Genomic DNA, 17,420 nt, shown 5'->3' with positions numbered 1-17,420 from the left:
CATAATATTCTCCAGTGTTTCATATTATTCGAAGTGTTGTGGCAAAATGATGAGAAGAAACGATGAATTGGAGTTGCAACCCAGCGGGAAGTGTTTTAATGAGCACACGTTAACATTCAACAAAATCCAAAGTATGGTTTTCACAGCTTACTCTTATAGTCAAAGTTCACCCCCCTTATGTTACTTTCCACCAATCAAACTAGTCTGTTGAACCCCAAACAAAACACATCTGGTGTTTTCACTATGTCATGCTCTCATGTCCTCGTTTGGGTCAAGATAACCTTTAGGCAGAACACACGGTTTGTGTACGGCAAATGTTTGGACCCAAATTCGAGTGATAGATTACAATTTGTCTGGCGCGTCCAAATCACTTCCTGGGAATGTTGTTGAAATGTGTTCAACATAATAAGTTATTTAAACTGTCTTCTTATGTAACCAGTTGTGTTCAGTTCAATCCAAAGTCATATGATGATTTTCTTCAACAGAAGACCGCTCTCTGATTAGATGATGCTGCTCTCTCAGAGGCAAACATCTCACTGTGCGCAGGTGCTGCTACAACCTTGTCTCTGCTGCTTAAAAATGTAGCCACCACGGACTGTCAGTATTATTAGTTGCTGTACTGCGGCAACCATAAACTGCTTGGTCACTGTTGCTCCACCCTTCAGAGGACTTGCTTGGAAAGTCCTGAAGTACCATTTCAGAGAAAGATGGAGGCGTATGAGACTCCTGGACTCCTTCGTATTCTTCAGGCCAGCTGTCGCACCGGCTCCACCTTACTGACTGTGAGCCAGATCTCTAAATCACTGAATTGGGGACGTGTCTTTGAGCTCTTTCCAAAATCGATTAATCTCTTCCTGTCCCTCCCTCGCTCCCTCTTTCTCTCCCTCACTCACCTCTCCTCCCCTCTTTTCCCTGAAGCTCGTCACCTCATCCCGCTCTCCTGCACTCACAATCTGTCTGCTGCGTCCACATTCCTCTGTCATTTCTCGCCAAGTTGTGTCTGTTCCGATGAAGTGTGCTAAGAATTAAAGTGCACTTAAATCAATGTTTCTCCGTGTGGATTTGAATGCCCTTTCTCAAATGCCGTCTGCTGTCATGGGGTGTTCAGTGCATTTGGTGTGAGTTACTAATTGCTGAAATACACCTCTGGGGGATATAACCAGAAATATGTCTAAAGATAAGCAGCAATGGTTCCTGTGCTGACCTTTTCAAAGTGTTTTTCTCATTAATATTGATTACAGAGAAAATGTCTTTTGTGTGAATGAGGGCTCTTTCTCTATTATTGTGAGAGATACACCAGCTGTGGTTGGTAAATAGGGACATCTCTCAATAAGCTCACTGTGTGTGCAGCCCGCAGCGGCTTGATGTAACGCTGCAGACAAGCTGGAAAATATAAAGAATATCAGCCATTACCCACCCACATCCAGCCACAACACCCTGCAGCTCCGCTAGTGCAGCTGCTGCTGACACAGATAGTGGGCGGCCTCCAGGACGCGGCCTCTACTTACTTGATCATAATGAAACATGGTCTAGAGAGTGTCATTGTGCTCACCCTCTCTTGTATTCTGCAGGTAAAAAGGAATACAGAAAAAAAAACTTTGTTTCACAGAACATGCAGTGCAAAGGCCATCCCTTGGTTTGTAATTTTGAGCAGACTGGCACTGTGGCTGGAGAGACGGAAATGTCAGTCGGTTGGTCCACCACCACAGACGGAAACATCTGAACTACCGTGCGATGGATTGTCATGAAATGGTTTTCATTAATATAGTTAAATATCAAAGAATGAATTGGCACACAATTTGTACAGACATTCATGGTTCCCGATGATTCCTAATGTATTTGGCGATCCCATTTTTCTTCTAGCGCCACCATGAGGTGACACGTGTGGTTTTGAGTGAATGTCTCAGCAACCATTGGAAATGTAATGTTCCCTTCAACTGACTAATACCTGCAAAACTAATGGCATCCGATCAGAATCTGCTGTACTTTGCTTTGTGCTAATTAGCAGATGTTAGCATGCTAACACAAAACTAAGACGGTCAGAGTACACTATACCTGTAGCATTGTCACTGTGAGCTACTACCTGTAAACTCTTATAGGCTTGTCAACACTTCCCCAGTTCATCCTTATATATAAAGAGCAAGTCTGTTGTCAAATATGTCATATAGGCCTATCCATGAGAACATAAGGCAGGCACTCTAAATATGTAGGTGGAGCCAGCAACCTGTTAGTTAAAAGACTGGAAACAAAATCTGCATGTTAATTCCACTAATATACACTAAACATGAAGCTGCATCCAGCAGCAGGTTAGCTTAGTTTAGCACAAAGACTGGAAACATGGGCATGACCTTTTTTACAAGTGCTGGGCTTTTCCTTTTGCTGTGGAATATTTATATACTTGTGTTGCTGCTGCAGCAGCTTTTAATGACTGCGAGAAGAAAAGAAAAATGTTCACAGTTAAGTTCTGTGTTAAAACCAATGCCAGCTTTGGTTACTGAAAGTAATGAAAACATTAACATGATCTTTAAGTGTCTGTAAACGTGTTTGTATTGTACGTTCTGTATGAGAACTGTAAAAGTGAGAAATAAAATGTTACGAAACATCTGCACATCATTTTCAATGCATATTGTGTGCTTTTCGTGTACCAAACCATTTAGATTCACATATTGATTTATGATAATCAGCACAAGCGTTCGCCTCCTCTCTGCTTCAGCTGCTGTGTCCATTTTAATCCCAGCTGTGACTCATCTTGTTTCTGAAACATGATGTCTCCTTCACTAATTAGCAAGTTCTCCTCTGCAGGAAAAAAAAAGAACTCCAGTCTGTTTTTGTCAGTGGCTCTGTGTGGAAGCTGCCACATACTGTTGCTCTGTGGGCCATAATTGAAACCATTTGTGGATCAGGTGGAATTCTGGGATTTTGGCTTCCCCTCAAAATCCCAAAGGGTGTTATTTTCTCTGTTTCTTTCCTCCAGCCAGAGAGACTGTCACACCAGCCTCCGCTTCCTCTCTCTCTCTCTCGCTCCCTCTCTCTCGCTCTCTCACTTTTCCATTCCCAGTAAAACCTACCAAGGAATAAGAGGTCAGCGACTAACAGTGCTGCATGCAGCAAGTCACAGTAGATGTGGAATACTCCCACAGACAGATGGTTTGATAATAACAAGAGAAGAACTTGACAAAGTAAGTCAAATCCGTATTTTTCTCATATGTGGCTACTAACCCCAGTGTCCACGTTGACTCTGAAAGAAGTTTGTGTCAATTCAGCTCCGTATAGAAAGTGACATCATACAGGAAAATACATTACACAGGTTTGAAATAGGCTTAAATACAAGAAAAGGGTATATCTGTAAACATTAAGGGGAAGAAAGGCACAATAGTTGTGCTTTATTTGCCTTTCATTTGTCTAATTTTAATCTGTGCCTCAAAGACTGATGGCACAAAGTTATTCCACTGGAAAGTTAGTCAGCGATCATCATGTCAGCTCTCCAGAAATGGACTGAAAGATTCCTTACAGACATGGGTTTTTTAACTTCTAATGCGTTAAACTACATTCTATACACATCATACTGACACAGAACGACATTGTGTCAATAACCATGTGTAAGACTGTAGGTGCAGTTTGTGAACAGTGGGCTACGTTCTTGTAGACTGCACCAGAGTGTGTTAGAGGCACAAGTCGCTGAGACCTTCACCGGGCTGTTACAAGGTAAATAAAATGCAGTAGTGGTGGTGGGAGAGTGTGCAAGACTCTGAAATGAGGACTGTGTGTGCATTGTTACCACTGTGAGGAGCGGTTTATCTCTAGAACTATTTACAACGTCCTACTATCCTTACATCAAAGGTTTACTTTACACATATTCAAAAATGTTTTTAACCTTTATATGTCTGTTTTGTGTGTCAAATAAAACCTCTGAATCCTTAAAAATATCTACCAAATTTTCTGTGAGGAATTAGTTGACATGATATATGAAAACAAGTAAATGAATTATCTTGACAGTTATGGCTGAAAGTGTACTACTAATCTCATCCACTGATTTAAAAACTTTTAGGTGTGCAGATTCTTGAGAAGAGATGAGGGTCATGAAGGTTCAACAGATCTCACACCACGTCTTCATTTTCCTGATCCTGGCTGTCACTGTACGATCTCAAGTCAACCCAGGTAGTAGAAATGTGTGTTTTACATCCGTGTCTTTCTTTCTCAGAGCAGGAAGGGGTTAAATATCTTGCTCAAGGATGCTTTGGTAGGGCCTGTTGGTGTGTCGCAGGGCTCACACGAGTCAGACAATCAATGATATAATGAGTTTAATTTGATGTAGTTAGAAGTGTAGTGTTTTTCATGTGTGATTAAAGTATGAGCCAGTCAATATGTCATACATAAGCTGAAAATAACCTCATATTCCTGAGGGAGAAGCATGTTGACAAGATGGAGAAAGGAAGCAAATTTAGGTGGGTGGGCTTAGAATGCAAGAATGTAATGTGTGTGTGTGTGTGTGTGTGTGTGTGTGTGTGTGTGTGTGTGTGTGTGTGTGTGTGTGTGTGTGTGTGTGTGTGTGTGTGTGTGTGTGTGTGTGTGTGTGTGTGTGTGTGTGTGTGTGGTTTACTTAATGGTCAGACAGCAAACATCCTCAGAACAGGCAGACCTTTCACAAGCAGGGGGCATTCATGGAAAAAAAAAAGTTAGAAAATTTGTAGGCATAGGTGTAGGTAACACACACACACACACTCCCACTCACACATGCGCTCATTTGAGTTTCCCACTTGGAATATTTTCACAGTAAAAGGCTTATTTGTTCTGCTGCTCTGTCAAAGTACATGTCAGGCGTTCGGTGTGGGAAGGTGAATAAAACACAGACTTCCCTTAATTACCAGGTAGAGATGTTGAGGGTAAACAGTGACACTCTGGTAGATGCAGTGAGCAGATGTACAGTATGGGCACTGAATCATATTAACGCTATAACGTGGCATCTGTTGCTGCCAAATTTATCTTTATTACATAACTGATAAAGCCAGATGCGAGGGCTTTAAACATCTAAAATGCCTCTCACGTGGCTGGTAAAGATTATGAAAAAGGATGAAAATTGAAGAGCAGGCAGCTCAGAGGCCACTCCCAACTCATTTTGCTTAGACTGGTACCTACACAGTGATGCCTCTGTTTGGCTTTAGAGGCCTTGCAGGGCTGCAGGAAGGGGACTGGGGGGGGGGGAGGAGGGACAGGACCTGACCGCTTTACACTCAAACCCTCACATCCTGCAAACAGAAACGATTAAAACTTGTGTGGCATGTGAAAGAATACAGTTCTCACACTCACAAACATCATCATTGTGTGAGCAGCATGTGTATCATGGATGCTTCTTGTGTTTGTAGAAATCTGTCGATATCCTCTCGGTATGACCGGTGGGCAGATTCAGGACGAGGACATCTCTGCCTCCAGTCAGTGGTCTGAGTCAACTGCTGCAAGATTTGGCAGGCATGTCGCATGATGATTCTTTTCTTATATTTTACCTTCATTTCATTTTCTTTGGGCAACATATTTGTAACCTCTTCTTTCAATCCTGGTGGCTATTGCTTTTCATGCTAAATTCTTCTTCGATTTATCCCACACTGCTTTGTTTTTGTTTTTTTAAATGCCTAAGACTTGGTGTTGCAAACAGCATATGTGAAAGTTGACAAAACAATATCACTTCAAGGTCCATTTAGGCACTGTCCTGGAGCTTTTGATCAAATCAGGTGATCTTCATCAGCAGATGGATTTTGCTCCAGAAACCGCTACTAAATGGAGCTCAGGTTGAGATTGTTTGGTCATCCGCTGCGGCCAAGGTCAAGAATGAAATTTGAAGCTCAGCACACGTGAAAGTTTCATTAACTGGACCCATGCGGAATAATTATAGTGCTGTTTTAACAGCTGTTGTCCAGCAGCAATGTTGAGTCGTCAAATATGATCTCGTGCAAATATGAATTATGCATAGTGAATAACTCACTTTCAATTTTCTTCTTCCTCTATTCATATCATGCAACATTTATTTCCCCTTTTCATCCATCTCTCCCTCTGAATTGTCACGCTCCTCTCGTCTGTGCGCCTGAACTCTTATTCTCCGCTCTTATTTCTTCCACGTCTTCAGACTTGACTTAGACAACGGAGACGGTGACGGCGCCTGGTGTCCTGACATCATGTCAGAGCCCGACGGCCTCAAAGAGTATCTCCAGGTGGACCTGCGTTCACTGCACTTCATCACACTGGTGGGCACCCAAGGTCGCCACGCTGACGGTATGGGCAATGAGTTTGCCCAGCGATACAGGATCAAGTACAGCCGCGACGGCAGCAACTGGGTGGGCTGGCATGATAGGAAGGGAAGGCAGGTGAGCATGTCTGGATATTACCGTCTGTCATTGTTTCTCATTTCCACACGCGCATGCATAATTAAATTTCGGTCTACACATTAGCAGGACGTCTTAATTGCATCAGATGAAGGTGAAGAGAGGCGCAGAGGCGGCCATGACAGGGAGGCCTGAGGGACCGGGTTGACTTGTCACATTATTATACATGACAGTTTTCAAACAGGAAGCTACCGCATTTATTTAACAGCTTTACTTACTTAAATTTGACATATAAGAGATATGATGAGCTTATCAAATTCAGTTCAATTATATAAACTACCCAACAATATATGAAATAGTTCAAATTAACAGTAAAATACTACTTACGATACAAAAACAAAATAAGCAAAACCAATTAATGAATAGACTTATAGTGGACTATAACAATCAAATACTCAAGTTTTCTGAAATATGACGAAATAACCATAGACGAAGAAGAAGAAATATAACATTTGGCTATTAAAACTACTCTGAATCATATCATAGTTTTATAGTTTCACTAAATTAAATGATCTGATCTGAATACTTCCTCCAACACTGTTGAGATGACAAGGAGATAACATCTTCTCTGCAGCAGACAGTAGCCGAGTTCATGGGAAATTAAGACGCAGCAGAACTAGCAGCAGCATGAGATAGAGGACACCAATTCCTTTACAGATTTGTCCAGATTTCAGGAAAGATTTGACAATAACGTATATATGCTGACACGTTTCACTCAGTTTCATCTGTGTCATCCGCGTCTCCTCTGCCAGGTCATTGAGGGGAACAGGAATGCGTATGATGTGGTGCTGAAGGATCTGGAGCCCCCCATCATAGCTCGTTTTGTCCGCTTCATGCCTGTGACGGACCCCTCCATGATCGTGTGTATGAGAGTGGAGCTCTACGGCTGTGAATGGCTGGGTTAGTCATTGCTGTCCATTATACAGAGTGCAACACCTAGTTTACCTTTCTTTGTTTAAATAATTACCAAAGTCTGAACTGATTTTTTGCAACTTACCAGTTTTATTATGACTTCATTGTCATTCTATCCTATGAGCATGCAGTAAGTAAATCAATCACAATCTCTGACCTTTGACCTGCTCCCTGTAGATGGCCTGATGTCGTATAGCATTCCAGATGGGCACCAAATGATCTACAGAGGCCTGGATGTCTACTTTAATGACTCTGTGTATGATGGAGCATCAGCTGAAAGGTCTGGATTTTACTGCCACAATTAGGGGTTTATATTTCTTATATTATCATTTTTTGCTTACCCTGTGGGAGAACAGTCATATCTCCGAAACTGATTTAAGATGTGATTTTTTTTTCTTCTTCTTTTTTTTGCTGACATAGCAGTTGTGAATAAAAAAAAATCTCTGCACTCCTCAGTGAATAGAATTTGAAATGTTCGTGTTTTCTATCTTCATTTCTTCCATCCATCTCTGCACTAGACTGACAAAGGGCCTCGGCCAGCTGACAGATGGCACCTGGGGACTGGATGACTTCCTCCACAGCCACATATACGGCATGTGGCCTGGGTACGACTACGTGGGCTGGAACAACAAGAGCCTCCCCAAAGGTTACGTGGAGATGATCTTTGAGTTTGACCACGTCCGAAACTTCACTTCCATGAAGGTAAGAAGTCGGTGCAGGGGAGAACTTCACTCATCAGCTCAACAGTAAAAAAAGTGGAATTTTGCTGAGCCAACACTACACTGAACTACGCCAGACAAGCACCCATCTTACATATAGCTGCTGCAAATTCTGTTGAGGCATAAAATCCTGCAAAGTAGCCTCGCAGTGTGAAAATCACATTCTCTGTATAATTAGCCATGGGTACGTGCTGTGGCCTGAGATCAGAGATAACGTTTTTTTTTCAGCAGAGATTAGTCATCACTACACCTGCTCCTGTATCATCTTCCCCCTCGATTCTGACTGTTCGGAGCACTTTTGCTCCCATTTAGTCATCAATGTCATAGGTAGACAAACATATTCCCCTGTAGATATTAACAAGACAACTAGTTGCAAGACACAGTTTTCAGTGCTTTGATCATGCTTGTTTTTTTTTTACACATCCCACCTCCACAGGTTCACTGTAATAACATGTTTAGCCGCGGGGTGAGTATGTTCAGACAGGCCACCTGCTACTTCCGGTCAGGATCAGACTGGGAGGCTGACCCCGTGACCTTTAGGCCCACCGTCGACCGCGTGAGCCAAGGCGCCCGTTTCATCACCGTGTCCCTCGGCGACCGCACGGCCAGCGCCATCAAATGCCGTTTCCACTTCAGTGACCTTTGGATGTTGTTCAGTGAAGTCGCCTTCCAGTCAGGTAAGGTGGGATCTGGAGTGGAACTTTGATTTGATTATGTATCCTGTTTGAAGGGGCTTTTGTCCACCATTAAATGTAAATGTTGATGCATGTTTACTGCACCAAAGCTCCCTCTTGCCTGAACTTGTATCTTTTAGCTTTGTGTTTTTCTTTCTCACACAGGCTCAGCCGTGTACAACACTTCTCTGAGTCCTCGCAAACACGGACACCCCACAAACACACTGCCAGGTCAATAGCTAAACCCTATGTGATTGTTTTTTCTTAAAGTAGTGGTCGTAATTTTGTTGAATTTGCTCGTCAGGCAGTGGAAAAAATGCTGGCAAGAGAGTGTGCAAGCTGGTTTGATATACGGTTGCTGGGAAGCACTGTGGTTGTAAACAAAACACGGGCCGAGTATTACCTCCAGTCAACCAAAAATATAATCAAAAGAATTTATATTTAGATGATATATTTAAATCATTCATTTATGATTTTTCTCAATCAAGCTTGGATTGGTGTCGTACATCTTACTATAGTGTATAGTGATTTACAAGTGAAGGTAATTACTCAGTTTCAAAGGCAGTTGAACTAAAATATTTTCTGGTTACACAGTGCCCCCTGCTGGTAGCACCAGAAATGGCCGATCATTGAAATAAATGACACTTCTTACTGTCGTTGTAATGAAATATGAAGGGGATTATGCCATGGAAATATAATTGTTATGGGATTTATTGTAATATAAATTTGAGCTGTGATGGATTAAATCAAGTCTTAACTCTCATCTGGTTTTGTTAGGAGATGATCCTACTCATAAAGTGGATGACAGCAATACCAGGATCCTGATTGGCTGCTTGGTGGCTATTATTGCCATCCTATCGACGATCATAGTCATCATCCTCTGGAGGCAGGTCTGGCAAAAGATGCTTGAGAAGGTGAGGAGAGAGTTGTTGTTTTTTCAAGCCGTTTGTATCAGATCAAACAAGGTTGTAGTATATTCAGGGTTCAGAAGTGTATGAGGTCAATGATTACCAGGTAACGTGATGAACACTATGGTCAGTGACAATGAGAAGCAGGTGAGCCTTACACATTCAATGCTGGTTTTATCTAAACAGATAATATGTGCCATGAATTATCACCATACTCCAAATTGAATACGTAGGGAGCAAATATCTGGCATCCCTAACTGTCAACTATCAACACGTACTGCAAACATAAATCTACTAAGAGCAAGGATACTCAATTTTACACGCAGACAAACTATTGTTGCCAGTAGAGAGCCCATGAGTTCTGCTGCAGGTAATTCAAAGGGCTCACACCTGAACTCAATCCCAGATATAAAGACTCTGATCAAGGCAGGCTCCTCCCACGCCCTGCTCCATCTCAGGCAGCTTATATAGTTTGTCTGCATATAGAAATATATATATAGCCTGCTTCATGTTCACCAGGGAGTTTGCCTGATGAAGACCTTTTAGGTAGAAACGTTGCATGAATAAAACATTTCTGCACATTTCAGTGTGCAAACAACCTCTCCTCTTCCTCAGCGACAATCACTGCTTATATCCAAGTATTTCCTCTTTCCGTTTGATGAATCTGACATCCAAAAACTGACGGCGTGTAATGTGAGGTGAAAATTCTCTTGCAGACCAAAACAACAAATAACACACCTGCGCTCTCACCGACTTACTTCCACAGGCATCTCGTCGCCTGCTGGATAATGAACTCACAGCTCGTCTTGCGGTCCAGACCCAGGCCTTCTCCTCCCTCCACTCCTCTCTGTCCAGCGAGAGTGACTCCACCTCCAACTCCACCTATGAGAGAATCTTCCCCCTTTGCTCCGACTACCAGGAGCCTTCCCGCCTTATCCGGAAGCTGCCCGAGTTTGCTCAGTCCACTGAACACCTTGGTAAGACGGCAAAAGCACAATTCAATAAATGCTATTATTTCGGTCGACTTTAGCTATAGCTGCATGTGTATTTGTATGTGCACCACATCAGGGCCGAGCACCTCCTGCAGAGCGCTTGCAACCAGTGTTTCAGACGGTGCCCCCCACTACGCGGAGGCAGACATCATCAGCCTTCAGGAGTCTTCAGACAGCAGCACCTACACCATCACAGCTGTCAACATGAATCTGTTTGCTGGCACCGATTCATCCATGAGAGAGTTCCCCAGAGACAAGCTCACCTTTAAGGAGAAGCTGGGAGAGGGCCAGTTTGGAGAAGTATATTCTCTTTTGCACCTCTAATGTTTGTTGGCATTGATTTGGTATTTTAAATATATTAGATTCATCGAGCTGCTCGCTCCTTCCTCACTAAAATTATCTTGACGCATCTTCTTTAATGCTCTCGTTTTTAAGATTAAAAGATAGTTTTTGCTGTGTGGTAAAAGCATTAGTGTGACCAATAAAGTGCTTTTTAAAAACAGGTGCACTTGTGTGAGGCAGAGGGCATGCAGGACTTTTTGGATGAGGATTTGTCCATAGAGGGAAACAGGGACTCACCTCTGCTGGTTGCTGTGAAAACACTGCGTGAAGACGCCAACAAGAATGCAAGGTAAAAAAAAACAAGCTGTACAGTACATAAGTCAGCCGCCAATCAAGCGGTAAATTACAATGGTTTGTCCCTGCTGTGCTGAAGGAATGACTTCCTGAAGGAGATCCGAATCATGTCTCGCCTGAGGGACCCCAACATTGTCCGTCTGCTGGCCGTGTGTGTGGACACAGACCCACTGTGTATGATCACTGAGTATATGGAAAATGGAGACCTGAACCAGTTCCTCTGCAATCTCAGACTGAAAGAGGCCGCTGATGAAGACAAGATGGATCAGGAGGAGAAAGAGGGGGAGAGTATGGTCAGGTAGGCTCATATCTGGACAGCAAATTGTCATGATTATCTCGGATTCATACACAGAGCCAACTAGACAGCCGTAACTGTTTGGGCCCCAGTGTATTTCCTGTTGCTGTGTTTATTAGTGCAGTAGCTGAAGTAAACTTGGGCCAAAGCAGAATGGCAATGAAAAGGTCTATACTGTACTTGTAATCTCTTTCTTTGTGGTCTCCTCTGCTCTTTAGCTACAGTAAACTAATTGGCATGGCTGTGCAGATTTCCTCTGGCATGAAGTACTTGTCCTCTCTCAACTTTGTCCACCGGGATCTGGCGACCCGCAACTGCCTGGTGGGTAAGAACTACACCATAAAGATCGCTGATTTCGGCATGAGTCGGAACCTGTACAGAGGGGACTACTACAGGATCCAGGGCCGGGCCGTCCTGCCCATTCGCTGGATGTCCTGGGAGAGCATCCTACTGGTGAGTGCTGTGCGGAACCGGAGACACTTGAATTGTTTTCTGCGGGTCATTTCTAATATTGCAGCTGTGATAAACCAGCATGCACATGAAGTCTTTACTCGGTTGGATTTGGATCTAAGTTGTCTGTTCTCTCAGGGGAAGTTCACCATGGCCAGTGACGTGTGGGCCTTCGGCGTGACTCTGTGGGAGATTCTGACTCTGTGTAAGAAGCAGCCCTACTCCCAGCTCTCTGACGAGCAGGTCATTGAAAACACAGGCGAGTTCTTCAGGGACCAGGGCAAGCAGGTGAGCGTCACACAGGTTTAGGCTACCAATCCTCCAAAGTATAATCTCATTATGATCTCAGTTATGGTTTTATTAGTGACACTCATACAAAGTATCCTATATTTTCTCTGCATTTGTGTCTCACGGTGCCATATTCTAGTACTACTCACAGCCCTTTTTAATCCTATGTTATTATTTTGTCTCATGCTCCCAGGTGTACCTGCCAAAGCCTCTCTGTTGTCCTGACAGAGTCTACAATGATCTCATGCTGAGCTGCTGGAGGAGGAACGCCAAGCAGAGGCCGAGCTTTCAGGATATACACACTCAGCTGACGGAGAGCCTGGCGCAGTAAAAGGAACAGATGATTTCTCTCCGACATGAGCTGTCGGAGAGAAGTTCATGCTCCCTTCAGTCTGGATCTATTTGGAATTCATTTGGAGTCAGAAAAAAGAAAATCTGACTTTTTCCATTTGTTTGTAGCTGGCTTGCCACAATTGTGCTGTAAATAACAAGATATGAAGAGAAGGTATACACTTGAAAAGAGCCTTATATTGTAGATATACAAATTAGCACTATTCACACTTCTGTGTATTTATTCATTTCTTTTTAATCTCCTGTGCTATGTATATTTATAATATATATTTGAGTTCTATGGTAATAGGGTTTGAAACACAATTGTGAATATTTCTTTTCCATTCATACATCTAATTCTATTGCACATTAATTATAGGATGTCAATACTGTTGTGTGACTTATTTTGTTCATATTTTTGCTTTTTAATGATATTGTCTGTCGTCTAGATGAGGCAGGTGTTTTTACTCTGCAGCAGTTTCCTGACATGTTTTATAAACATGTGTATGTCCTTTTGCAGAAATAGATGAACTGTATATTGTTGAATAGCAGCGAAGAACAAACCAAGGATCCCTGTAAATAAAGAAAATGAAGGTTCACTACTGTGTGTTTTCTTCCCAGACTGGAGTTATTAGCTGTGGTGGAAAGTACATGTACTCAAGTATTGTACTTTGCCTATAATGTTGAGGTACTTGTACTTTGAGTATTTCCATTCTATGCTACTTTTACCCCACTACATATATTTGATAGCTTAAGTTACTAGTTACTTCACAGCTTTAGATTATTAAGACAAAACAGAAAGTAATAAAGTAAGTAAATAAATGATCACAGGTTAAGCTACCCAGCAGTGTAAGCAGTATAAAAGGTACTTAAAATTAGCTCAACCTTTATCAACATTAAAAGCATGTACATATTAATGCATCACTAGTCATAATCAAAATTATACAACATGCAATTCTGAAACAGGCCATTCTGCATGAGTACTTTTACTTTTGATACTTACAGTATATTTTAATATGAATACTTTTGTACTTAACATTTTGAACTCAGGAATTTGACTTTTAACACAGTATTTTGCAGTGTTTTAAAATACTTTGTTCACAATTCAAGAGACACAGCACCAGGCTACACGTCAACGTCAATCACAGCCTTTCTTAACACATAAGCAGCACTTTTAGTCGTTGCACTGCTCCTCCCGTTTTGGGCCTCGTCGCTCTCCGTAGTGGGAGCTGATTGGCCAGTTGTTTGTTGACATCCAATCGCACCACGTATCGGCCCGTGCACATAGGCTGATGTTTTTCCGGTGGAATCGGACGATGGGAGCCACGGTGAGAGGATATTCATAACTGGTTTTAGACTTCGTTCTGGTCCCGTCTTCACCTGCAGACGCTGCCAGCTCCGGTCAGACATGGAGAAAGTTGTTCTTGTAACCGGCGCGAACAGGTGAGTTACTTGAAACTGCGTTATAATGATGAATAGGCACTCGGTTTGTCTCACAAAGTGACACCTCTCACGAGCTATTAAACACTAAAGGCATTATGTGTTAACTTGACAGAAACATGCTGTAATAATGCCTACGAGTTTGAATTTTCTTTAATTCATTACGTTTTTGTATGAGCGTCATAAACACAAGAATAAATGCATATTAGAAAAGTCAAAAACATTTAATACAAAATATATTAAAAGAGAAGAAAAAGAAAAGAAAACTCATATTATAGGCTGTACATACTTGTAAGTATTAAAAACTTACAATGTTAAGAAGACTTCAGTTATCTTTTAATGTATTTTGATCAAATGATGTGACTTGCGTAGATATACAGTTATCTCTTATTATCCAGGTACATTAAAAAAAAAAAGTTTCTTATCTGCGTTTATAATTTCTTCTCCAGGTGTTACTCTAATCCCTCTATGTTTACCAGTTGGTATTATATAGTACATTTAAGTAATTACACAGTTCCTTAGAGAAGTTTGTTTTCACACATGTGTTTTCTGCCATCCGTCACTTTACCCAGCGGCATCGGTCTGGCCCTGTGCGAAAGGCTGCTGACCACGGACAGCCGCCTTCGGCTGTGTCTGGCCTGCAGAAACATGCAGCGGGCCGAGGCCGCCCGCTCCGCTCTCCTGACCTCTCACTCCACCGCACGCGTAGACTTGCTGCACCTGGACGTGGGCTCTGTGCAGTCAGTGCTCACTGCTGCTCAGGAGGTCAAGGCCAGGTACCGATACCAAGATATAGTGACGTCATGAGGCTGCGGTCATACCTGTCCTTACCTGAATTGTGATTATGGAGTTGAGATTGCTCTTTGATGCACATTTGTGTTTTTCCACAGATACAACAGAATTGACTTTCTGTATCTAAATGCAGGAATTATGCCCAATCCACAAATTGATGTCAAAGCTTTTTTCAAGGGTCTGTTCTCCAGGTAAAGCCCCCAAACCAGTTCCTGACTTTCTTTATGCCTTTTTGATTTTGATTTCACACAGGTTTAAAGCTTGATGGCTGTATACTAGTTCATGCTGTTGTGTAATAACGTACCCCCTCACTCACTGCAGGAATGTCATCGACATGTTTGCGACAGCAGAGGGTCTCTTGACTCAACAGGACCGGCTCAACTCAGACGGTCTGCAGGAGGTTTTTGCCACCAACCTCTTCGGTCATTTTCTCCTGGTACAGCACACACCGACTGCACACACACTGGACAAATTCCTTAATATGGCATAATATATGTGTAGTCCTCATCATTATACGTTGTAACATAGTGTAGTAGTATATGCATACAGGATGGATTTAGTTTGTGCCTCTGCATATAGAAAGAATCATTACAAATGAAATTGCTGGGATGGATGATGTGGATAAAATCTATCACTGTATGAAATATTGTGGTGTAGTATATGTTATAGAAAAACAGTTGAGAAACTTTGAAATCAGATGTCCGTTTTTGTCGTTGAATTGATGACGTGACGATTGAAAATGGTCCAAAAGTCAAAAGTACCTGATGTCCTTGTCTCTGTGGTCTAGATCAGGGAGCTGGAGCCTCTGCTGTGTCGGGCAGCTCACGCGTCCCGGATAGTGTGGACCTCCTCGAGTAACGCCCGCCGCTCGGCCTTCAGCATCGAGGACGTGCAGCACGCAAATGGGACGGAGCCCTACAGCTCCTCCAAGTACGCATCAGACATGCTCAGCCTGGCACTCAACAGACACAAGAACAGCCAGGTTTGACTACTAGTTGCAAAATCTCACATTAGGAGGAACTGAAACATGCATCTGTTATGTGGAATACATGTTTCCTCTCTCTGTGACAGGGGCTGTTCTCCTCCGTAATATGTCCAGGACTGGTGATGACTAATCTGACCTATGGTATTCTCCCCTCCTTCTTCTGGACCCTCATCATGCCCATCATGTGGCTGGTGAGTGACGTTTTTACTCCGCTCCTCCCCGTTTGAGGCGAGTTGCGTATGAACAGTCTCATTTTATTGTGACATATTTCTTTTTTGCGATGAACAGATTAGGATCTTCACCAACACATTCACGCTCACGCCATACAACGGAGCAGAGGCGCTGGTATGTTGTCGACCTGTCCTGTCAACTTCTCCTCAATGAATGCACCTTAAACACTAAGTGCTGCTCTGGCTTTTTCACAGCACTGGTTATTTGTACAAAACCCAGAGTCTCTGGATCCGAGAGCAAAGTATCACAGTTTAACATCGGGACTTGGAACGAACTACACTCAGCCTCGACAGGTGAGTAACCAGAGGCCGCTGCTCCACAGACTTTATACTGCTCAAGTCTGCTCTACGTGAACCTCAGATAACCTGAATCCTAGAATTGCAGTCATTCAAATATTTATGAGAGTGACTGGGATCAGTTGAGATGCTTTTTATGGAATACCGAGCAGGAAACCTTGAAAATGTGATTAACGTGATCTGCTTTACATGCAATGAATTCGGATTTTCTGTGTGTTTTTGTTCTTGTTTCAGATGGACATCGATGAAGAAATGTCTGAGGTCCTCTATTCAAAACTTCTTGAACTTGAGAAAGTAGTCAGAAAGAAAGAGTGAGAAAAATGCTGACAAGGACGCTCATGGACAGTACTTTAGTGAGATCGAGTAAATGTGAGTCTTCTATAAAGGGACGGTTTTGCTTTAGGGAAATGGACCATGTGCCCCTTCTGATGAAGAACAACAAACATGATGTTATTCTTTTCATTCCTGCTAGTTGTACCATTGAATTGCATTTCTTTTCTGTCTATTGTGTACACGTGAATCGTAAAACACGGAAAAGTGGCAGCCTTTATTTTACTCACGCTTACGAGACCGTTGTGTAGTTGATTTACAGCCAAACGTTTGCTTTTAACTTCAGGTGTTTGCATTCATGCTTCAAAAATCATAAAAGTGGTGTTCATTTGTGAAGATTATCTTGCTGAACAAAACATGAAAGTATCCTAAACTTGTGTTTTGTGTGCCTTTTTTCTGCAACAATCTTAAATCCATTGTAAAAGTCTCTTTGGCTTTTTGTCGAGGGAACCAGTGCGATGCTAACTTCCGGGATTGGCGTACTAAAATAAATCATCCCTGCACAACTCTACCAGCCTTCTTCATATTTTAAAATATAAATATCAGAAATATATGTTGTATCTTTATAACGGTTGGTCATTCACAAATCTAGCATGTCCTGACCTTCCACCCTCGTGAGATCAATAACCAGCAGGAGTCTAACCTGTTTCTTTCTGGTTGTAATGTAGAAACCACCGCCTGCTGCACCTTCACCTGATATCTGTATCATGTTTCTTCTGCAACAGGCGTCCAGCTTTAATTAGCGGGTTTGTGTGTGGTCTGGTTTAC

The 17,420-nt window shown here is 42.4% G+C and overlaps 2 protein-coding genes across 3 annotated transcripts; both read left to right on the top strand.

The window, feature by feature from the left end:
• Positions 1-6,167: 6,167 nt before the first annotated feature.
• On the top strand, positions 6,168-12,971 carry LOC306706268 (discoidin domain-containing receptor 2-like; the record flags this gene model as incomplete). Its single annotated transcript, XM_079173268.1, has 14 exons — positions 6,168-6,356; positions 7,127-7,274; positions 7,464-7,566; positions 7,805-7,988; positions 8,442-8,682; positions 8,845-8,910; positions 9,457-9,593; positions 10,354-10,564; positions 10,656-10,879; positions 11,083-11,210; positions 11,295-11,513; positions 11,729-11,963; positions 12,099-12,248; positions 12,442-12,971. 14 exons carry the CDS (start codon positions 6,168-6,170, stop codon positions 12,577-12,579), a joined length of 2,373 nt encoding a protein of 790 aa, XP_079029394.1. The 3' UTR covers positions 12,580-12,971.
• A 921-nt stretch (positions 12,972-13,892) lies between these two features.
• On the top strand, positions 13,893-17,148 carry LOC306705743 (3-keto-steroid reductase/17-beta-hydroxysteroid dehydrogenase 7-like). Of its 2 annotated transcripts, none has more exons than XM_079172576.1 (9): positions 13,893-14,021; positions 14,591-14,794; positions 14,909-15,001; positions 15,132-15,246; positions 15,598-15,792; positions 15,882-15,986; positions 16,084-16,140; positions 16,246-16,319; positions 16,557-17,148. In XM_079172576.1, exons 1-8 carry the CDS (start codon positions 13,987-13,989, stop codon positions 16,279-16,281), a joined length of 840 nt encoding a protein of 279 aa, XP_079028702.1. In that variant the 5' UTR covers positions 13,893-13,986; the 3' UTR covers positions 16,282-16,319; positions 16,557-17,148. The 2 variants fall into 2 exon arrangements, with proteins under 2 accessions (XP_079028702.1, XP_079028701.1); XM_079172575.1 differs by having other exon boundaries at positions 16,221-16,319.
• The last annotated feature ends 272 nt before the right edge of the window (positions 17,149-17,420 follow it).

This window comes from Pholis gunnellus (assembly GCF_910591455.1).
Source record: "Pholis gunnellus genome assembly, chromosome: 14".
Classification (NCBI taxonomy): Eukaryota; Metazoa; Chordata; class Actinopteri; order Perciformes; family Pholidae; genus Pholis; species Pholis gunnellus.
This window is presented reverse-complemented; position numbering and strand designations above follow the sequence as displayed.